The following is a 23,128-nucleotide window of genomic DNA, read 5'->3' as shown; positions in this document are numbered from 1 at the left end:
CATTGATTTCAATATAACGAAATACTATGCGTATGGAAATTACCCTTATTTCGAACCTGTGCACAACCCTATCCACAGGATTTTTGGTTAAGTGTTTCCTTAGAGTTTTGTAAGGAAATGCTTTGTTTGTATGTGTGCACAATTTAATGGATAGCTATGTATGTAGTAAGTACAGACATCGATCGCCCTAGTTACAACTGGAGTAGTGGTGTTGTGACCTGACCACCGACGCAGCCATGGTAGTCAATTGAAGCATTAACCATTGGTCAGTTGTATTTGAATCGCCGTTTGGAACAGTTGTTTTCGGGATCGAGAAACAGAGAACCAAATCAAATTTCCTCATTTTAATTGAGCAACCTTAGTGGACACAGGCAAAAGTGAAAAAAACGGTTTAAACATGAAGTTCCACATCCGTTCGTGTGGCATGAGTGTGATAAAATACACTCTGTTTGTATTCAATGTGATTTTTGCGGTAAGTGCAACGGAGCTTTATGTTGGGATAGCACCGCAACTTTTTATTAACCTGCTTTAACTGCATGATATCAGATTAAAAATGATAAATAGCGATTAAAATGTGATTGCAAATAAAGAATGTTTAAGCTATAGGTTTTAATATATTTGAAATCAAAAATGAAAATACCAAAACGGCATATAACATTTAATTTGTTGTGACTTTATCTCACATATGCACCTTTTTGTGAATTTGGATTTTGCATCGTGTAATGCCACCAACACAGTTTCGGTAGACTTCTTCTCTGAGCTGCAACAATTTGTTGCTTAAAGCGCCTTCCAAGATAATATATATAAATTTCGCCATGACCATTCCTTTAAGTATCTGGGGATAATTCTCTCATATGAATGAGAGTAGTCCGATTAGTTTTTTAGCGCGATGATAAGGGACCTACGGCGTGGTGCCGTAGTGGCACCACTTGGTAGAGAAGTTTTAATTAATTTCACAAATGGTTCAAATGATGTTCACGCTGGGATTTGAACCATACGTTCGGCATCGTAGGCGGCTTCCAGGCCTTTCAACATATAAAGTATTTATGTCTTAAGCCAGTAAGGAAAGGCAAAAGTCGGGCGGTGCCGACTTGATAATACCCTACACCTACCCTATAGGTACAAAGTGGGAGCTATGTTTAATTCTGAACCAATTTTGATGGACCTCGCCTAATGTTTTCAGATGGGTTATTAAACAATCCGTGTTACATTTCGAGCAAATATGCTCAAACTGTAATAACTACGGTTCACAAATGATTGGTTAAAAAACTGCTCTTGCAGTGGCTCTAGAAGTAAAAATCGGGCGATATAAATATATGACAGCTATATCTAAATCTGAACCGATTTCAATGAAATGCATCTATAATGTCGAGAAGCAAAAGAAAATCTTTCCTGCCATATTTCGAGAGAATCGATTAACAAATGACCATATGATTGCAATATTACTGCAAATCGTACGAGAATATATGTATGAGAGCTATGTCTAAATCTGAACCGATTTCCAGTAATATCGACAGTCATTAGAAAATCCTTCCTGCCAAATTTCGAGAGAATCGGGTAACAAATGACCATTTTATTACATTATTACTGCAAATCGGACAAACATATATATGGGAGCTATATCCAAATCTGAACCCATTTTTTTCCAATTTCAAAGGCGTTGTCTCTAGGCCGAAAAACATGCCCATACCAAATTTGAAGACGATCGGATGAAAATTGGGATCTGTAGTTTGTACACAAATTAATATGGACAGACAGACAGACAGACGGACAGATGGACATAGCTAAATCGAATCAGAAAGTGATTCTGAGTCGATTGGTATAATTATCAATGGGTTTATCTCTCTTTCTTTTGGGTGTTACAAACTAATTCATTAAGTTATAATACCCTGTACCACAGTAGAGGTGTAGGATATAAAAATAAACAAACAATACCATATAATGGAATAGGGTCAATTTTGGAATAGGGTCAATTTTTTAAGTTGCATACGACTTTCAAAATCGTAAATTCTAAAAAGTTTGGCCTTGACCCAAACTGTGAGAATCAAACAAAAATCAAGGTTTGGGTTTTTCATAGGTTATTATAGCCCAAACGAAGCGGTTGAATCTAGGATCCTTTGACTTAGCAATAGGATAGGTATTAGTGCGAATCTGTTGAAAGAGTTATGTTTTGGAAAGTCATTACTTAAGTGTACGGAACTTTTTAAAAGAGATTTTCATGTCGTTCGACTCCTATTAAGCGAACAAAATGAACCAAAATTTATTATGTGGATATTAAGAGTTAAATGTTGTGTACAATTTTTTTTTTTGGATACTATAAGGTAGTGGTGGGCACACTAACAAATTAACCCATTATTTCCAAGCTCATGAGCTTAAGTTGTTCTGCACGTACACAACGTAAACCACAGGGTGCAATGTAGAAATGTCCAAAATGTCCACCACAGGGTACTACAGATAGACCTACCTTTCAAATATACCAATCGACCCTAAATCACTTCCAGATTTAATTTTGCAATGTCGCTGTCCATTTATTTTGAAATCAAGGTACAGACCACGTGTTTTATCGAATCTTTTCGAAATTATGCACATATTGCACATTTTTGGTCTAAGGACAATTTATAAAAAAATATTTTAAATTTTGCCGATTTACAACTAAACGGATTAACACATCACCTCTTCCAAATCGGTACAGATTGGGATATGGCACACCGATACGGATACTACTTCATTTTTTGTAAGGGGACTGAAAAATTTTTGTTCAAAAAATTCAACAGATATTCTAATCAGTTTGTTTTATAAACCAACCGATAACCAACAAAAATGTGTTAAATCGCTTGACCCGATTTTTATATATCGTCCACCATTAAAGGCTCTGAATGATTTCTTCTAAGCCTATACCGAAATGGCATATCTGAAAAACACATAAAAAGTTTGGGTTACAAATTTTACCATAGTTGAACAGCCATAGTAGCGGCTTCATCAAATTGTTGATGTTTGTGTGCTAATTTCTTTTTCAAGACGAGCTTAATGGTCGAAAATTTTATTCCAACCAAAAAAAATACATTCACAGTAGAAACACCACATCAACCATGATTTGGCAAGTTTTGACCCCTCGGTAAAGAGATCGTCATCAGAAATCTTTAGATGTGTGGGTTTCAAAGGTCGTACATTGGTAGATTGTATTTATCTCGAAGAAATTGCGAAAGTACATCTATGAAATGCATACAAAACTAACTTAGCTCGACACTTTGTTCTACGGGCTGTGCCATTTTTCCAATGCATGTGTATTTTATTGTATCGTGGATTTCTTTTCCACATACCTACAATTGATTCCATGGTATACACATAGTTTTGTACATCGTTTTGGAAGTTGTGTTAATGGCTTCGAACGCCAAGATGTTGTTTATGGTTATTGCGAAAGTCAACATGCAAAAGGTACTTGGGGTAAAAATAAGGCTCTACAAGTGCTTAGAAGTCAAACTGGGAAATCGATGTATATGGCATTTATATCAGGTTATGGACGGGTTTGTTATTGGTGCTTGATGCCATAAAAGTACACCATGTGCCGTTAATAGACTCATTGCAAGTTTTGTCGTTAATTATTTCTTGGGAAAATCTTTAAGAATTTGTTGTCCACTATATGGACCTTTTACTTTACTCTACTTTAATTGGCTATAAAAAAAACATTCGTTCCACTAGCCAAACGTATAATAGCTTTCCAAGCTCCTCAATCTTCTGCGCTCATTCTAAAATCTCTGACACCAAGTTTTAAGGTGTCTCCCACCACTTAATCTTTCCAACGGGCTTTTGGTCTTCCCGATTTGAGTGTAACACCGTGCTTGCCTTCAAAAGACTTCTGACAACATGACCGAACCAACGCAGCCGTTGCGTTGGTTCGGTTTTGATGCGTGTAACTATGCTATCGTCGTCATACAGCTCGTGGTTCATACGTCGCCTATATTCTCCATTAACGCAAACTGGTCCATATATTTTACCAAGAATCTTTCTCTCAAATACTCCAAACACTGCCTCATCTGCTTTCACAAGTACCCATGCCTCAGAACCATATATGGACTATCTGGACATATCAGACCTATATTTATAGGTCGATTTTTGATTGCCACCCAACTACAATTGCATTGCCAAAGATCAATTTTTTTTATAGAAATGTCCATTTCTATATTGAATTGCATGCTTTTCCAAACTTCATTTGGTGGCTGAAAGTTCAAACACAGATTTTAAATGAAACTGATAAAAAAATCACTCTTATACTAACTCTATATACTAATATATGTCTTCAGACAGCCATTAAATCCCATGAGAGCATATTTCTGAATTCAAAAGCCGCCAACGAATGTCGCAGATCTCGCAACGGGATGGCTGAACAGTTCAAAATTCACCTCTTCTTCATAGAGAAATCACAGGGAATTGTTGTTGTTGTTGTTGTAGCAGTGTGTTGTACACTAAGGCAGCAGCCTTTGCCGATGAAAGATTCCATCGGATCAATACAGTACGTATAACCGGTTGCCATGGGATTAACAGGGAATTGTAAGGCCGACGAGCTTGTGAGACTTGGAACTACCTTAAATTTTCCAGGGGTACTGGAATCTGTGGGTATGCCGCTAGCGGCATGCAAGCAAAGTTTTACGACAACAAATGGCCGATGATCAAAACGTGTGGGTCGTAAACACTTCAAATTTATGTGACCCAGTCTAGACTTGAAAACGTCTACTGCTTTGCTGTCGTTGGTCAGAACGGACATCTTAGTCATTGTGTCAGTCATGACAGGTCACTGTCTGATCGGAAAACATGTTGATAGACTGAAGGTTGCCAGTAACGACTTCTGCAGAATCATTTCCATAACCATTAAAGCCTTTTACTAAAAGTTGGACAGTGGCCACACTTGCAACTAATTTGACGAACCACCCTTATGTATTTATATGTATTAAATTATTAGTCAACTAAACGGCATTAGTATTTGACTAAATTTGCATGAGGACATTTCATTTGGAACTTTTGTATATGACAAAGCGTGTGTTTGTATGTGTGTGGACATTTCTTTATCCAACCAATAAATCTAAGTTGTGGGACATTTTAATGAATAATTATAATACACTCATACACATACATATACTTATATACATACATACATATAAACAAATAAATATTATTCAACTACTCAAATGCCGGCAACCTGCGACAATGCCATTTATAATGCCCACCACATTCCCTTGTTGTCCAATCAAATCCAGGCGACGCTGGTGGAAAAATTATAAAGGACATTTTTATTGCTTACGCTTAAAGGTGATTGGAAGTCATGAATGTTCTATAAACTCTGAGCAATACACATAGATTAACAAGCTTATTCTGTACGTGAAACGCTGTATTTCGTGAGATTTAGGCCAACACATTTCGTGAGCGCCCCATAGTGTTATGACATTTGATTGATGTCAACCTTCACGCTCCATCTTTGCAACAAATTCCTTGCTATTATTTTGCATGCTATGACGATTTTTGAGAACAATTTGCCAAGGAAAACTTATAAAATACACTTTTTGTTCCCTTGAAGCTTATCTAGAACAAAAATGCTCTGCAGAACATTTGTATTTCCTAAGCTTTCCGTTGAAATGTAAAAAAATTTTATTTAAGCAAAATTCGAATAATGTTCATAAAAAATTTCTTCGAATTTTGGTTTTCGTAAAAACTTTCAACAACATTTATATACGCATAATTTAAAATCTACACCTAGAAAATTTTGTTAGTAAAAGCAGTAAAAAAGTTTGCTGTATCAACAAAAATGTGTTGAAAGTAGGAAAGCGGTCGTATTGAGTTAAAACCGCAAACATTTTCTTCTCTCGAGTCTTTGCTTCAAATTTTGATATTAGATTCCTATTCTACTCTCAAATACCTTTCACTTTTGTCTCATATTTTCTCATTCGTACCACTTTTCCTTTTGGATGGTGTTTTTGTGATAAGAGGAAGTCCTTTCAGACCAACCTACCCCGTTTTTGAATCTATACGAAAGAAACAAACAAACCACTTTGACTTTAAGGTGTTACTAGACGGCTGGGTGCTCTTCGCTACACTCCTTCATTTGTACGGGTAACCCAATATGCCAATTTGGAGAGTTTTTAGGGATTAGCTGCCCTAGACCCTTGTCCTAATTTGGGATGTCAGATTTGTGCTGTACTCCCATTTTCATTAGGGTACCCTTTCATTTGAGTACTGCAGCATACCATAATGCCTACATGGCCTTTTGGGAGTACCGCATCACACCACAAGGCCTACATGGCCATTTGGAAGTTATTTTGGTTCCAAATTATAATAATATGTACGCCCAGAAAAATAAGTTTGCCAATATCAGCAAACATTGTCTGCTGACCTTAATACAAAATTTTTTTAGCACTGCCTAAAACCTTCCACATTTTTATACCCTCCACCATACACCTCGAAATATGCGTCTAAGATCCCATAAAGTATATATATTCTTGATCGTCGTGATATTTTAAGTCGAACTAGCCATGTCCATCCGTCTGTCTGTTGAAAGCACACTAACTTTTGAAGGAGTAAAACTAGCCGCTTGAAATTTTGCACAAATACTTCTTGTTAGTGTAGGTCGGTTGGGATTGTAAATGGGCCAAATCGGTCCATGTTTTGATATAGCTATCATATAAACCGATCTTGGGTCTCGACTTCTTGAACCTCTAGAGTGCGCAATTATCGTCCTATTTGACCGAAAATTTTCACGCAGTGTTTTGATATTACTTCCAATATTTGTGCGAAGTATGGTCGAAATCGGTCTATAACCTGGTATAGGTGCCATGTAAACCGATCTTGGATCTCTACTGCTTGAGCCGCTAGAGGGCGCAAATCTCATCTGATTTGGTTAGAATTTTGCATGATATGACTTCTAAAAAAAGTGATGAGTATGGCGCATATCGGTACATAACCTGATATAGCTGCTATATAAACCGATCAGGGATCTTGAATTATTGGGCCTCTAGAGAGAGCAATTCTCATCCGCTTCTCCCATGGCCTTCAACGCACGTGTCCAATATGGTCTGAATCGATCTATAGCTTGATACTGCTACCATAGAAACCGATCTCCCGATTTTGCTTCTTGAGCCCCTACAAGGCACAGCCTCTCGGAGAGGTTGGTGCATAAAAAAAAATTTGGTGCATAAAAAAAATGCAAATTTCAACGAAGTCGGGTAGTAAATGCTGCTTTTATGGGCATCAGACCCTTTATCGGGAGATCGGTATATATGGCAGCTATATCCAAATATATAGGTCGAATATCGGGAGGCTAAAAATAACTCACTGTTTCCAATTTCAGCGAAATCGGGCAATAAATAAAGCTTTTATGGGCTTTATACCCTTTATCGGCAGAGCAGTCTATATGGCAGCTATATGTAAATTTAGTGCGGTCAGATGTCGGGATGCCTAAAACTAACCCCTTTTTCAAACTTCAGCGAAATCCGATAAAAAATAAAGCTTTTGTGAGCTTCAGACCCTTTATCGGGAGATCGCTCTATATGGCAGCTATATCCAACTATAGTCCGATCTGAACCATATTTAGTTCGGATGCGGGAGGATCAAAATAACTCACTGCTTTAAATTTCAGCGAAATCGGATAAAATATTAAGCTTTTATGGACTTCAGACCCTTTATCGACAGATCGGTCTATATAGCAGCTTATCCAAATATGGTCCGATTTGGCCCGTTCAAGAACTTAACCAGCGTGCATCAAAAAGACGTATCTCTGACTTGTCAGCTCAATATCTCAATTTTTAAAGGATGTAGAGTGATTACAACAGACGGACGGGCAGACACACGGACATCGTTATATCGCCTTATAATTTTAGGACGATCCGAAATATATATACTTTGTACTGTCGGAAATTAATATTTCAATGTGTTGCAAACGGAATGACTAAATGAATGTACCAACTATCCTATGGTGGTATGTATAAAAACACGGGTGATTAGGGATTAAGGAAAAGGAAGTGTTTTGGGAAAATGAACTGAAGTAGCTTCGAGGCTTCATTTTGATATTGGAACTCTGGCTGAACAAGCCCCTAAGAGAGGTGAAGAAAGAAAAGTGCTTTTAAGAAATCTTTCTACAGTTCGACTGAGCGAACAAGGTCAAGAAGAGGCTTTAGGAGAATCTCCGTGAATGGGAAGAATAACAATACGAACAAGCTCCGTGGCAGGGTAAAAAAACTGTAAGAGCAACGTCCAGCTATATGAATTCGATCAAAGGAAGTGGTAGAAAAAGAAACCAACCAAATCAGTTGAGCTTAAACAAAAAGTATAAGTGTTTTAGAAAAAAATATAAATGCTATTCCATTTTCAGCAGATTTTCTGCCGTCACAGCAAACATCAAACAAAAAAATTTTTCGGGTGTAATTTCAAATTTGTGCTCTACTGTCAGACTTTTATTTGAGTCCCATATTATACAGATTATTCTACATTTTCTGTTCGGAGGAGGTTTAAGGTGTGCGATCCTCCAATAAACTTGGGACCAATGTATATATCAGATTTGTACATTTGAAAGCATTAACAAAATTTGTTCATAAAATTTATTGGACATTACGACCGCATATGCTATACATCAAACGCTTCCTTGCCTACTTATTTTCCATATAACAATATTTGACAAAAAAAAAATATTTGCAAATCAAAACACCAAATGATGATTGATGACATCCCTTTTTCCAATGGAACTTAACCGTAAGCACACCACGCATTTCCAACATATTATATGGGGAACTCATTTCTTGTCCTGGTGGCCCAATTAGATTTTAAATTGAGGCAAATATTCAATTTTGAAAGTCCGATATAGGGAAAGTCCGATATAGAGAAAGTCCGATATAGAGGAAGACGAAGGTGGGCCAATTTAACGCACCACGTTTCCTCAATAAGACGATTTCGATATCTGACAAGGTCAAATACTTATGTGTGATCTTGGACAGGAAACTGAATTGGAAGTGTCACATTCAGGAGCGTACTGAGAAGGCTCACAGATGTTGGGCATTGTGTAGACGGGCCGTAGGCTTGAAATGGGGCCTGAATCCGAGGATAGTCCACTGGCTCTACAAGAGCGTGATTAGATCAAAACTTACTTACGCCTCTGTAGTTTGGTGGACTGCTATGGAGAAAAAGTGTAACATAAGGACTATACAACAGGTTCAGAGAACATGCCGTCTTGGAATAGGCGGAGCGATGAGGACCACGCACACTAGGGCACTGGAGACTATTCCAAATATCCGACCCATTGACATACAGATTAAGTGTGAGGCAGCCACTGCGGCTATGAAACTTAAGGCAATGGGAGAATAGATTGAGGATGGGAGCAGCTCATACCATCGAGGCGACGATAGGAAACCTGGAAGGAAGGGAAGAGGTTTCCGACCGGATACCTGAGATGAACCTTGAACAGTCTTGGATTAACGGAACCCTAGTATTGCCATCTGGAAGATCATGTTACACGGATGGATCAAAGCTAGAAGACAGAGTGGGCCTGGGGGTTTACCTTGAGAACCCAGGGACTGAGATCTGTTTTAGACTGCCTGACGGTCCTGCAGGTGGAGATCATGGAATGTGTGAAGTGGTGTGGTGCTAATGCGAGGACGTCGAGTGTGAACACCTTTACCGACAGTAAAATTGCCATAACAACCAGGACGGTAAGGTCACGCAGGTCTTGCAGTGTAAGGAGATTAACGCCTTCTCTGAGGATGGCAAAATCCGCATCGTTTGGGTGCCGGGTCATAACAGAGTAAGGGGAAATGAAAGGGCAGACGATTTGGCGCTGAAGACCGGAGGACTGCCGTCAATAAACTTGGTTAACCCGAAGCCTTTCTGGTCGCCACAGTCCGAGTTAAGGGAGTGGGCGACGAATGTGCATGCAACATTGTGGAACAGCGAAACAGTCGGTAGGACGGTGAAAATCCTATGGGAGGATCCAAATCGTGAGAAGACGAGGCTATTACCGAAAGGAAGCAATAAGGAGGTCAGTATAGCTATTGGTATGGTATAACGGGACACATAGGACTACGAGTTGACTGCAAAATTGGTGCGGCAAGTGATAACATGTGTAGGGCATGCGGGGAAGATGATGAGACGTTGGAGCATTTCCTTTGTCATTGCCCGGCTCTCGCGCCTAACAGATACCGGCACTTAAGTGGAGATACAATACCAGACATGAACCAACTTAGGGGAGTGGTATTGAAAACAATTAAGGATTTTGTAAGTAGCACGGAATTAAAAATTAAAAAATTGCAATTAAAAAATTTTGATATTTCGGAAATTTTAATAATTTTTTTTAATTGGAACAATTAAAATAATAAATGAAAATTTCAATCATTTTTAAATTGGATCAATTAAAAAATTAATTGGAAATTTAAAAAAAAATCGGATCAAGTAATTTTGTCAGTTTGATCGAAGTTGGTTTAAAAGTTGTTTGTTTTTTTTTGTGATATTTATTAAAATTTCGTTGAAATTTAAATGACATATTTGTATATTCATGTGAAATATGGTCGATTTCAAAACATTTGCATTATGTTTTTTTTCTATTATAGATATCAGGTTTGGGCATTTTAATTGCCGGAGCTGTGGTACTCGCCGATGTAAATCAGTTCAATCATTTCGTTGAGGGGAAGGTATCAGCTCCTCCTATAGTTCTGATAATCACCGGTCTGATAATATTCCTCATTGCTTCCTTGGGCTGTTTCGGAGCTATAAAGGAATCGCCTACCTTACTGTTGGCTGTAAGTAGAGAAAAGCTTGACTTGGTTGTCGATTATTGCAATGTTGACTTTTATTTGCAGTATGCTTTACTCTTGGCCATAATCTTCATCATTGAATTGGCCGTTGGCATAGCTGCCTGTGTATTTAAGGGTGACTTGGAAATGGCCATTAAGAACTCCTTGCAAGACTCGATAAAACGCTCCAACAAGGATGATGTTATGGCTTGGGACAATATACAGCGTAAATTGATGTGTTGCGGTGTCGATTATCCTTCTGATTGGCGCACCATGAGTGCCAACAAAACACTGCCTGCCAGTTGTTGTCGCCCCCAATACATTGAGGAGAGCGTAGGCCACTGCACCGAATCCCCGGCTTTGGGAAAGGACAAATATTATCAGGTATGTTAACTAAATTCCATATGACTTGGCATGGGGAATTTCCCAATATTGGGGACAACCTTGTATAAATAATCATAACTCATACCCCAACCCTTTCAACCCAATCACCTTCACATTCTAATTATAGGAGGGCTGTGTGGGTAAATTGAAGCAACGCATTGACAAGAATGCCGCCGTGTTGATTGGAGTGGGCATTGGCATTGCTTTCATACAAATACTGGGCATTGCGTTGGCATGTTATTTGGCTTCCACCATACGAAACGAACGCCACAAATAAATGATTAAATTTGGTTAAAATTGCTGCGTCACCATCTAAGATTAGAGCGGCACAAAGGACAATGGAAACGAGTTCAATTCCTTTAAACACCTTCCCTTCCTCATGGCATAACTAATGACCAACTCCACAAAGAACCACAATCACTCTGTCTGCTACTGCTGCCGCTACTACTACTGATCCATATATGAAGGTTATGATTACACATCAACACTTTCGGAAACGGTTTTCCCTATATGTGCTGCCTTATTGTCTGTTGGTGAGGGTAACCCTGGTGTTACCAATATTTGAATCAACTGTCAACAATTGGAGAAATGGAGAAATTTCCCAAGCCAACAACGTCATTTTGTTTATTTATTTTTTTGTTGTAATTTATAATCATCTCATTGGTATAAATAAGCCTGTTAGCCCTTTATTAGCCTCTTTTGTCGCCATAGTAAAAAATAAGTGAGTCAAGTGCTTTGTATAAAGTTTAAGTTTTTATAATTTTATTGTGTTAAATTCATTTTAAAATGTTTATTATAACCTGTTTTTCTTTCTATTTAATATTTGCTCAAAGAGAATAAACAACCCCTATGTTAACAACATCAACGGCATTGTTAACAACAACGATCACTCATTAACCATCAAATAAAATCTTTTAATTTGCCAAACGGAATTTAAGCCTTGTGTTTTTATTTGGAATCTGCCGGTTGTGAGTGAAGTTTATTCTGGATCGGTGACAAAGGAACATCTTTATTCTTTATTTATTCATTTGTTTGTGAAATCGTCGAAAGTGTAACGTCTTTGCTGTTTTTATGTCCGACAATCAGACGAAGAAAAGAACCAGTGGCCGAAGCACCCAAGGAATTCCTCCAGCCCGTTTTGATTCTGAGATATACGATATGTCGCTTACCCATTCGCCGAAAGCAAAAACGCCGTCTCACAACCCTCAAAACGAACCCTTAAATGCCGCTTCGACCAGTACACCTCCAGCCAACCTCAATAATGTTAATTCTTCTTCTTCTTCACAGCATCAAAAGACACCAGTCAATTCGCAAGCCTCAGTTCCAAAACCTGCAAATGAAATTATTGAATTGAAGAAACACGTAAATGCACAAATGCAGCAAATGCAACGTCAAATGCAGGCAATGCAGACAGAGATTCTTGCTTCGACACAACAAATGCAAAATACCGCCAAACAAATGCAAGAACAATTCGCCAATTTACAATCACTGTCTGCAATGCCTTCTTTGATATCACTATTACAGCAAACACAAAGCCAAACACCGCAGCTGCACGTAAGTCATAACCCACCATCTTCACATTTGCCAACAAGTGAGACGCAAGAGCCATTAAATTCACCAGACCGCACATCGTATCACCAACCGCCACCAGGATCATCCATAACCTCACATATGTCTGTCCACAGTTCACACTCACAAAATTCATTACATTTGCCTCAGAAGAAAATTTATCCATTACCTATTTTTACAGGCCTTCCCGAAGAATGGCAGACATTTTACGAATCATTTGAAAGCACAACCACTGAATTTGGATACTCCAACTTACACAACATAATGCGCCTGAGAGATTCTTTAAAGGGCCGAGCAAAGGAATCTGTAGAATCCCTCTTAGGTAATTCAAGCAACGTCGCCGCCATTTTAGAACTGCTGCAAGAAACATTTGGCCGACCGGAACAGTTGATCAGGAGCCAAATTGAAAAAGTAAGGTCGTTGTCACCAATAGCCAATGACAATCTTGAGGCACTCGTCAATTACGCCAACAAAATATGCAACATGGCCACATTTCTAAAGAACGCCAAAGGTGAGCACCATTTAACAAATCCTTCGCTTCTAAGTGAATTAGTGTCCAAGCTGTCAACCAATCGCCAAATGCAGTGGGCAGAAAAATGTCTGCAGCTTCAGGAACCAGCCACTATCGTTGATTTTGCAAATTGGCTTTCTACACTACGCCGCCTAGCCAATATGGTCAACGACACATTGCCAATTGCAAGCACATCTGCTAATCGCCGCCATGTACCAACAACTACTTCACAAACATCCACCAGAAAATTTGCCTGCGTTGGAGTTTCTTCTGGTTATCAATGTCCAGTTTGTAATGGTGAGTGCAAAGGCATTAAAAATTGTCCAACCTTTTTACAGATGTCACTGGATGACCGTTGGAGCAAAGTGAAGCAAATTAAAACATGCTTCAGTTGCTTAAAGAGAGGACATCAAGTAAAAAACTGCCACCAAAAAGGTCGTTGTGGGGTAAATGGCTGCCAAAAACCACATCACTCACTATTGCACAAAACTTTTCCGGCATTGGAGTCTTCATCAGCCGTTTTGTCACAACCCAACATGAATCCCGATGCAATAACACAACAAACCGAATCGCAATTAGACGCAGGAAGAAATTGCCATGCAACATGCCACACCGAAAACGTATTGTTCCAAATTCTGCCCATAACAATATACGGTAAGCAAAAACAACTCACGATCTACGCGTTTGTTGACGACGGAGCAAATGTATCAATGCTGCACACAGACATTGCAAACGAGCTAAATATACACGGCGAAAGAGACTTTTTGGAACTTCAGTGGCTAAATAATCACCGCACTTCACAAAACACCGAAAAAATTAATATTACGATTAGTGGAATTGGCCACTACAAAGATAAATATACAATTTCCAATATTTATTTATCAGCTGATCTGTCATTGCCAGTGCAGAGTTGCCACATGGCTCATTTTTTAAAATCCCAGGAATGTGAAAAAATCTCAAAATTTCCCGTGCACGATTATTCTAACGTGCGACCAATGATGATCTTGAGCCTGCAACACTCATTTTTGACCGTTCCCTTAGAAGTTCCACGTCTTATAAGTGAATTTGGGCCTATCGTTACAATAACAAGATTGGGAGCTATTTTATATGGACCGATACCAGGTGATAAAAATAACACTAATAAACATGTTTTGCATTTTCGTAGGTGTTCAAAAACTGAAAATAATCTACTCGAAGATATGAACAACATGATGCGTGGTTATTTTGATGTAGAAACATTGGGCATCAAAGTTGATACAAAACCACTGATTTCAAAGGAGAACGAAAGGGCGATGCAGTTATTGAACAAGGCTACAAAGTGGGTAAATGGCAGATACGAATGTCCTCTTTTATGGAAGGAGAATGTACCACTAATACCGGAGTCATACGACATGGCACTAAGACGTTTATATAGCATCGAACAAAAAATGGCTAAAAATCGTGAGTATGGAATCGAATACAAAGCAAAAATCGATGATTATATTAAGAAAGGATACTGTCGGAAACTTACAACTGAAGAAAAAGATGCCAAATATGATCGTGTTTTTTATATTCCACATTTTGGTGTGAAAAATCCCAACAAAAAGGGTATTCGTCTTGTATTTGATGCCGCCGCTGAAATTAATGAATTTTCTTTGAACAAGGCCCTAATATCAGGCCCAGACATAAATAATCCACTAATCACCATTCTTTTTAAATTTAGAGAAGGCCCAATCGCAGTATGCGGAGATATAAAGGAAATGTTTCATCAAATTGGTGTAACGAAAATGGACCAAAACTGCCAAAGATTTTTATGGAGGAATGGAGATGTGAATTCGCCAGTGGACATATATGTCATGGAGCGTCTGATATTCGGTGCCACTTGTTCCCCCACAATTGCCCAATTTGTAAAAAATTTAAATGCCAAAAAATTTTTGGATACACTCCCTAGAGCCGTTCGTGGTATCACAGATCGTCATTATGTGGATGACTATGTCGACTGTTTTCAGTCCGAAGAAGATGCAGTCAAAATATTAAAAGAAGTCATCAAAATTCACAAAGTTGCGGGATTCCACTTACATGGCATAAAATCCAACTCGAAAAAAGTGCTTGATGAGTGTGGTAACCCCGATGGCGATAAAGGTAGTAGTGGCAACACCTTTTGTTATAATGGGGTAGAACGAATACTCGGTATTCGATGGGTACCCGCAACAGATGTCTTTTGTTTTGATTTAAAACTAAATAAAGTGGACGGACGAATATTAAGTGGTAAAAAAATTCCAACCAAACGAGAGATGTTGTGTTTAAATATGTCGATCTACGACCCGTTTGGTTTTGTGAGTGACTTTATGGTGACGTCGAAAATTATAATGCAAAGTGTGTGGAAGTCTGGTATACAATGGGATGAAGAGCTCCCTAAAGAAATATATGGCCGCTGGAAGTTTTGGTTAGCCCAATTGCCAAATATTGTGAAATTCAATGTGCCAAGGTATTATAATCCAACATACCATAATAATGATGTCGAACTTCACATATTTACTGACGCTAGTGAGGATGCAATGGCTGCGGTGGGTTATTGGCGTGTGGTAAGTAGTGATATCAAAGTAATTTTTGTGATGGGCAAGACAAGTTGTGCCCCAACTAGATTCCACACAACACCCAAGTTGGAATTACAGGCCGCCGTCATGGGAATACGGCTTAAAGAATTAATAATGAAAAACCATGAAAAATCGATTAAAAATATTGTTTTTTGGACAGATTCTACAACGGTGCTGCAGTGGATCAGGTCCGACCACAGGATGTACAAACAATACGTGGCAAATCGAGTGGCGGAAATTTTAGAAAGCAGTCAGGTGGTACAATGGAGGTGGTGTCCAGGTCCAAATAATCCCGCAGATGAGGCAACAAGGGCAAATCTAACCAAAGAATATGACCCGAACGGGAGATGGAAAAATGGCCCAAATTTTTTAATGAAAAATGAGGTGGAGTGGCCGAATGAAACAAAAACAAATTCAGGTGCTGATCGAAGTAAAGTGGAACTTCGTTCAAAGTATAGAGTGCTGGTGGCAAGGCAAGTACATTCAGTTATACCTGATATTAATCGTTTTTCGAAATATAGCAGATTAAAAAGGACTATGGCGTGGGTGCTTCGGTACATGCATAATTTGAGGTGTAAATTAAAACGAAGTGCTGGTAGATCTGGAGAGCTGTCAGTTGATGAGGAAGAAGAATCAGAGAAGTATCTCTGTAAGCAAGTACAACAAGAGATGTTTCGAGACGATTTAGCCGATCTTGCTACAAGACAAAGGTTGTCAGAAAAGAGCGAACTCAAATCATTAAATCCGTTCATGGACACCGATGGTCTGTTACGTGTTTCCGGAAGAATTGATAATGCCACTTTCTTGTCTCTCGATGCCAGAAGGCCGATAATTCTACCAAAAAATCACCTGTTTACCAGCCTTTTAGTGGAATCCTACCACGTTCGTTTTTGCCACATCAACGTTGCCACAGTTATGAGCGAAGTTCGACAAAGGTTTTGGGTGCCATCTCTTCGTCAGCTTTTGAATAAAATCAAGCTCAGATGTCCTATGTGCAAAGTTAGTCGAGCTAAGCCTACACAACCGCAAATGGCTCCATTACCTGTGGATCGTATTACCCCATATGTGCGACCTTTTTCATATACCGGCCTTGACTATTTTGGCCCTGTCAATGTTACCATTCGCCGTCGTAAAGAAAAGAGATGGGTAGCCCTATTTACCTGTTTAACCATCCGAGCCGTCCATCTAGAAATCTCCACCGATCTGTCTAGCGATGCCTGTCTGCTTTGTATACGGAATTTCATCAACCGAAGGGGCGTTCCAGTGATGATTCGAAGCGACAATGGGACAAATTTTGTTGGCATCGCCAAAGAGCTCCAAGGTACGTCTAATTTTCTCGATATTAATGATTCGTTTCGTTCAAGTATGACGGCTCTTGGCATTAAATGGGTCTACAATACACCAAACAACCCTAGTGAAGGCGGCGTTTGGGAACGCTTAGTCCAGTCGGTGAAGAAGGCCTTGTATGCGATGTTGAAGGAACATGCGCCGAAATTGGAAACCCTTCAAGCTCTGCTCATAGAGGCGGAGAATATGGTGAATGCGAGGCCTTTAACTCATATTCCTGTTTCTCCTGATGATTCGGAGCCATTGACACCCAATCATTTCATTCTTGGATGTCCCAACTCAACTCATACACCAGCACCTTTTGAGCCAAGGCTAATGTGCTTAAGAAAACAATGGCGAGTGTTGCAGAACATGAAAAACGGCTTGTGGAATCAGTGGGTGCGTGAGTATCTGCCAGATTTGACCCGACGCACAAAATGGTGTCTGCCTTCTCAGCCAATGAAAGTGGGATGCCTAGTCTTCTTGTGTGATGGTGAGCTGTCGAGAAGTCAATGGAAGAGAGGTCGAGTCATCCAATTGTTCCATGGCAAAGATGGTGTGGCAAGATCAGCTGAGGTCCGTACTAGTGCTGGTGTATATCGTCGTCCTGTTTCGAGATTAGCTGTCCTTGACGTTGAAGCGCATGATGGTGAAGCCTCCCCCTCTGGGTCAGTTCACGGGGGTGGCGATGTTGGTGAGGGTAACCCTGGTGTTACCAATATTTGAATCAACTGTCAACAATTGGAGAAATGGAGAAATTTCCCAAGCCAACAACGTCATTTTGTTTATTTATTTTTTTGTTGTAATTTATAATCATCTCATTGGTATAAATAAGCCTGTTAGCCCTTTATTAGCCTCTTTTGTCGCCATAGTAAAAAATAAGTGAGTCAAGTGCTTTGTATAAAGTTTAAGTTTTTATAATTTTATTGTGTTAAATTCATTTTAAAATGTTTATTATAACCTGTTTTTCTTTCTATTTAATATTTGCTCAAAGAGAATAAACAACCCCTATGTTAACAACATCAACGGCATTGTTAACAACAACGATCACTCATTAACCATCAAATAAAATCTTTTAATTTGCCAAACGGAATTTAAGCCTTGTGTTTTTATTTGGAATCTGCCGGTTGTGAGTGAAGTTTATTCTGGATCGGTGACAAAGGAACATTGTCAATTTTTTGTAAGATTCTCTTAATTGATTTGAATGTCCTTTGTGTCATTGTGTTCCAGGAAAATATTTCATCACAAACTCAATGGATTTCCTTCAATAATTGCGTGCGTTGTGTGAGCGCCATTAAGGTCAAAGGAATTTCAATTTTTATTTTTTAATATTTACGCACGTATACCCATTTAAAAACGAAGGGCTGTCATCGTCGTCGTCGTCATCAGATCCGGTGGTGGTTTAAAACGCAACAATAAGGAGTAAAACTATCCAAAGCACACACTAATTAAGGTTTATTTTTAATAAAAATCTCCATAAACGTTTTCTGTTACATGACCCAAAAGTCGTTTCTTGTTGTCCATTATTATTTTCATACCTGTTTATGGTTTTAAGATTTTTGAGAATGTCATTAGACTTTATTTATAATTATAGTCTATTAGAAAAACCTAAAAATTTAATAAAAATTCAATATTTTAATAATATTAAAACTGGTCTTATTTCTTATATTAACGCATAGTGGTTACAAATCATGGCAGATGGTTGTATGTACCGGATTGACCCTATGAATTCCTTCATCGGCAAGGGCTGCCGCCTCAGTGTACCACACACTGCTACTACAACAACAACAAATCAAAAACCGTCGACCAGATAGCCTCATCGTTAAGTTGAAAGCTTCGAATTAATTGTGATAATTTGTAGTAGGTATACAACATATTTCGGAGGGGAATCAATAGTAGGCCTCAAAGCGGAATCAATAGTGCTCCACGATGACCAGATGGGCCACATAGGATTCCATGGTCATTCCTCTACTTTCATGTTCGCGTTGCTCTTCGCTCTTCTCCGTATGCGAAACCCATTAAAAGGCTTCCATTCATGTAGCTCTGGCATGACTATCAGTGACTTGTAAAGAGAAATTATTTTCTATAGAGACGTGGGAATTGCTCTTGAACTACTAGCATAGACCAAAGTAGCATCTAATGGCTCATATTATTCTATTTGTGATCTCGAAAATGTTGTCTGTTGTTTTGATTATGACAGCACATAGGCATTCAGCTCACGCTGCATGTTTCAACGCATGTTTCGGTCTAGTTGGCGTTGTGAGCTCTAATAGCTTTGAAAGACTTTAGAAATACTTGTTTTGATGGACCTAAAACGTCGATGTCATTAGCATTGGCGAGCGGCTTGCGTTTCGTCGTATGATCTTCTCTAGCTGAATATTTTTTTCTTTGGACCAAAATATTCATATAAAAAAACACGTATTTTTATGAATATTTTGGAAAACCATTGGGTTGCCCAAAAAGTAATTGTCGGTAATATATTGGGTTGCCCAAAAATAATTGCGGATTTTTTAAAAGAAAGTAAATGCATTTTTAATAAAACTTATTGTAGAATGAACTTTAATCAAATATACTTTTTTTACACTTTTTTTCTACTGCAAGCTAAAAGTAACAACTGATAACTGACAGAAGAAAGAATGCAATTACAGAGTCACAAGCTGTGAAAAAATTTGTGAACGCCGACTATATGAAAAATCCGCAATTACTTTTTGGGCAACCCAATAGTAGTAATATAGTCGGCGTTGACAAATTTTTTCAACGGTTTGTGACTCTGTAATTGCATTCTTTCTTCTGTCAGTTGTCAGCTGTTACGAACGCGATCGTCAAACTTCTAATTGTAACTGGGTGTTTGTTAGTGATGTTGCTCTGGTCAGTGTTTGTGGATGCATAAATAAGAAAGTATTTTTTTTTACTTTAATTGAAATGGCAGAGTATGACTCTATATGCCAGGTTGTACTTCCGTAATTGGTGTCCCCACCAACTGTAAATGAAAACTCGTGTAATAAAATTACAGAATTAAAAACAATGTACAGTTATAACTGTACTGAGTATAACAATGACTAAGCACCGTATCCCGAAGCGTCCACTTCAGACGAATTCTAAATGCAAAGTAAATATTTTATTAATATAAGTAAATATACTCGAAATAAATATTTCTTTAAATATTTCTTTCCGACATGCAATTCAATCAATCTGTACGAAATAATAAGGTTTGTGAAAGAATGTGTCTTGCAATTACAACAATATTTGGATAAAAGTGGAAAATGCTTAAAGCCTTTTGAAAAGTTGTGCTTAATTAACTTATAACAGTGAAAATACTACAAAATCTAATTATTTTTACAAATAAATTCTTAGTACCAGCCTTAAGTACCAAAGATTCGGTAGGCCAGTAAAACGAATTTAGCATATTGTGTTTCATAAATATACCTGGCAACGTATTTTATCAACACATGAATTAGGTTAGGGCACTAGGAGCCGATTTGTAATAATTAACGGAAAATCGATTACGAAAAATCGATGTTTTCAAAATATCGCTGGAGGATTTACCATCACTAATGTAAGGAATTATAAAACCGCAGCACAATGTCTGCCATTGGCTTACTTCGCAAATTTTCTACAAATTCTATAAAGTTTTCAATCAACAAAAATGCTGTTGGTGGTCGCAGATTAGTGGAAGGCGTTGCAGTTGCTCCGCATGGTAAAACTATTGTGGCCTGGCATCCCGATCCCACATATCCATATGAGTTTAGTAAACCTTTACCCACTGCAACCGAAAGCCAATCTACATCTTTAATGAAGGAAGAATCTTTGAGCACTGCTATGAGCGCATTCAAAGAAAAAAGGCCAGAAGTTGCTCGAGAAGAATTGATGCGTTTAACGCATACAACGAAACATAGATGGTTCCCTCGCTCTAGGGACAAGAAGGCGAAAAAGACAGTCATGGACAGACCTTATTTGTGAATGGCAAATACATAAGCAGCTATCTGCAAAAATATTGTTGAATGCATTACACCTATAATAAAATTGTTAATATGAAAAAAGAAACAATTGTGGATTCAGTTCTTAAGGATCAATATTTTTCTATCAATTTGGGGAAAGACCACGAACGACCAAGGTATCTCTGCCTAGTGTCAAACTCCATATAAAAAAACATAAGCGAAAGATAGGTGAAATAATTATCCCAGCTGCCATGGGATTGACGAGAGACAATCCCATGGCAGCCGGTTGTATGTACCGGATTGACCGGTGAATTCCTTCATCGGCAAGGGCTGCCGCCTCAGTGTACCACACACTGCTACTACTTCTACCACGAGAGCAGTAAAAACAATTAATTTATTAGGGTACAATGAATGAAGGTATGGTAGTATTAGGGGCGTACCCAGGAGGGGGGCTCGGCCCTAACATGATTTTGTCTAAGCAATAAATTTAAATTAAATTTATTCTAAACAAAAAATTTCAATAAAATTTGTTTAAAATGACAAAATTTCATATTTATAATATTCTCCAAAGACAAAATTTTGCTGAGGCCAGGGCCACCTTAAAATTGTTTTCTTAAGTACAAAATTGTAATGAACTCCTACTAAAAAGAAAATTTTAATGAAATTTTTTCTAACATTTTTTCTGAATTGACAATTTTTAGCTCAAGCGGACCCAACACCTCGAAATTACTTTTTTAAAAACAAATTTTTTTCTGAAACAAAATTTTTTCAAATTTTATATGAAAAGAAATAAATAAAATTGTTTCTAATAAATAAAATATATGACAAAATATCAGTAAAAAAAACTCTCGAAAGGCAACCTTTCCTTTAGATTATTGTAATAAAAGTTTTTGTGCCTGCTCAATGTATCTGCGACACCCGATTTTGACCTAACATTTTTAAAGACGTTATTCAATTTTTATATTCATAATTTAAAGAATTTATATTGACGTAGGAATTTTTTTAATATTTTGGATTTTAGAGATTTTGGTAAAACAAAAATTTGTTTATGACCATTTAGCGAAGAAATCCACAGATTTTTTGACTTTGGCTTAAAATCACAGCTGCTATAGAAACCATCAAATGCAAAAAGACACTAACGGATTGCAGAAATCTCACACGTAAGAATTTTTGGGGAAATTTTTTGTTTGATTTTTGAGATATAAAATATTGCCGACTTTCGACAAACCAATTTTCCCCAAAACATGACGGGAAAATTGTTGTAACTGGCTTCAGTAGTCCACTTTACGCTAATTCAATTTTCATTACGATACCTCTTTCCTAACTCGAGCTTGAATTTTTCTAAGTCAGCTCTATTCTTTGGTATTTTTGGACTTTAATGGGTTAATGCAATTTTTTTAAGGAACTAATCGCAATTTAAGTTTTCCAAAATATAAAATTTTTGTGATAGTTTTAAGCAAAAAATTATTAAAATTTTCTTCAAGCCAATGTCTTCATGGAACTTTTCCAATCAAATTATTTAGTTAAAATTGTTTCGAAAACAAACATTTAACAAAAATTTTTCTAAGATATAATTCTATATGTTAATTATATTGTTTTTTATTTTAACTGAATTTTTTTTTGTAAAAAATTATATTTAAAAATTTTCTTTAAATGAAACATTTTGCTATTAGTCTGATTAATTTTAAAAATAATTAGTAATATTTATTTGTAAACTATTTGAATGGCATCAGCAATTAAATCAAAATGTTTAAGGACTCGGAAACACAATTTTAAAATCCGGAAATAATCACCCAGATTAATCTAATCGTAAAATAATCTTAATCTTACATCGTAAAATGCAATGCAAATTGGCCCATGAACATTCCATTAAGGATCTGAAGCAAACTTCTTCCAAATCAATGAATGCTGCCCGATTAAATTTTAAGCTCAATGATAAGGCACCTCTTTTTAATAGCCGAGTCCGAACGGCGTGCCGCAGCAGAGCGACACCTCTTTGGGGAGATGTTTTTACATGGCAAAGTACCTCACAAATGTCCCCAGCATTACGAACTTAATATC

At 37.7% G+C, this 23,128-nt stretch overlaps 4 protein-coding genes and 1 long non-coding RNA gene across 8 annotated transcripts; 4 read left to right on the top strand and 1 right to left on the bottom strand.

Moving 5' to 3' along the window:
- Positions 1–286: 286 nt before the first annotated feature.
- Positions 287–18,687, top strand: LOC106087587 (23 kDa integral membrane protein). 2 transcript variants are annotated; one of them, XR_001221291.2, is made up of 5 exons: positions 287–472; positions 10,581–10,769; positions 10,830–11,147; positions 11,275–11,614; positions 18,360–18,687. XR_001221291.2 is itself a non-coding variant. In XM_013252678.2 (4 exons), exons 1-4 carry the CDS (start codon positions 398–400, stop codon positions 11,422–11,424), a joined length of 732 nt encoding a protein of 243 aa, XP_013108132.1. In that variant the 5' UTR covers positions 287–397; the 3' UTR covers positions 11,425–11,669. The 2 variants fall into 2 exon arrangements, 1 of the variants encoding a protein (XP_013108132.1); XM_013252678.2 differs by lacking the exon at positions 18,360–18,687 and having other exon boundaries at positions 11,275–11,669.
- LOC131997726 (uncharacterized) lies at positions 11,879–13,061 on the bottom strand. Its single transcript, XR_009398366.1, has 2 exons — positions 12,973–13,061; positions 11,879–12,899 (listed from the first exon to the last, which is right to left on the bottom strand). It is a non-coding gene; the product is annotated as an uncharacterized LOC131997726 (long non-coding RNA).
- On the top strand, positions 12,219–16,451 carry LOC131997725 (uncharacterized). 3 transcript variants are annotated; one of them, XM_059369146.1, is made up of 2 exons: positions 12,219–15,791; positions 16,325–16,451. In XM_059369146.1, the coding sequence occupies exons 1-2, from the start codon at positions 12,219–12,221 to the stop codon at positions 16,367–16,369; spliced, it is 3,618 nt and encodes a 1,205-aa protein (XP_059225129.1). In that variant the 3' UTR covers positions 16,370–16,451. The 3 variants fall into 3 exon arrangements, with proteins under 3 accessions (XP_059225129.1, XP_059225130.1, XP_059225128.1); XM_059369147.1 differs by having other exon boundaries at positions 12,219–15,694; positions 15,964–16,418; XM_059369145.1 differs by lacking the exon at positions 16,325–16,451 and adding an exon at positions 15,964–16,140.
- Positions 16,473–17,855, top strand: LOC131998023 (uncharacterized). The gene has a single exon (XM_059369981.1). The coding sequence runs from the start codon at positions 16,473–16,475 to the stop codon at positions 17,853–17,855; it is 1,383 nt and encodes a 460-aa protein (XP_059225964.1).
- A 1,986-nt stretch (positions 18,688–20,673) lies between the features above and the next one.
- On the top strand, positions 20,674–21,169 carry LOC106087591 (large ribosomal subunit protein mL42). The gene has a single exon (XM_013252684.2). It carries the CDS (start codon positions 20,712–20,714, stop codon positions 21,087–21,089), a length of 378 nt encoding a protein of 125 aa, XP_013108138.1. The 5' UTR covers positions 20,674–20,711; the 3' UTR covers positions 21,090–21,169.
- The last annotated feature ends 1,959 nt before the right edge of the window (positions 21,170–23,128 follow it).

Source organism: Stomoxys calcitrans, chromosome 5 (assembly GCF_963082655.1).
Source record: "Stomoxys calcitrans chromosome 5, idStoCalc2.1, whole genome shotgun sequence".
Lineage (NCBI taxonomy): Eukaryota > Metazoa > Arthropoda > Insecta > Diptera > Muscidae > Stomoxys > Stomoxys calcitrans.
The sequence above is the reverse complement of the archived record's forward strand: the minus strand, read 5'-3'. Positions and strand labels throughout refer to the sequence as shown.

Excerpts from the sequence above, each read along its gene's own strand:
- LOC106087587 (XM_013252678.2), top strand. The coding sequence starts at position 398 with ATGAAGTTCCACATCCGTTCGTGTGGCATGAGTGTGATAAAATACACT. Across the intron at positions 10,770-10,829 it reads CGCCTACCTTACTGTTGGCT|TATGCTTTACTCTTGGCCAT; the intron begins GTAAGTAGAGAA and ends TTTTATTTGCAG. Across the intron at positions 11,148-11,274 it reads GAAAGGACAAATATTATCAG|GAGGGCTGTGTGGGTAAATT; the intron begins GTATGTTAACTA and ends TTCTAATTATAG.
- LOC131998023 (XM_059369981.1), top strand. The coding sequence starts at position 16,473 with ATGTTTCGAGACGATTTAGCCGATCTTGCTACAAGACAAAGGTTGTCA.
- LOC106087591 (XM_013252684.2), top strand. The coding sequence starts at position 20,712 with ATGTCTGCCATTGGCTTACTTCGCAAATTTTCTACAAATTCTATAAAG.
- LOC131997725 (XM_059369145.1), top strand. The coding sequence starts at position 12,219 with ATGTCCGACAATCAGACGAAGAAAAGAACCAGTGGCCGAAGCACCCAA. Across the intron at positions 15,792-15,963 it reads CGGTGGGTTATTGGCGTGTG|ATTCTACAACGGTGCTGCAG; the intron begins GTAAGTAGTGAT and ends TTTTTTGGACAG.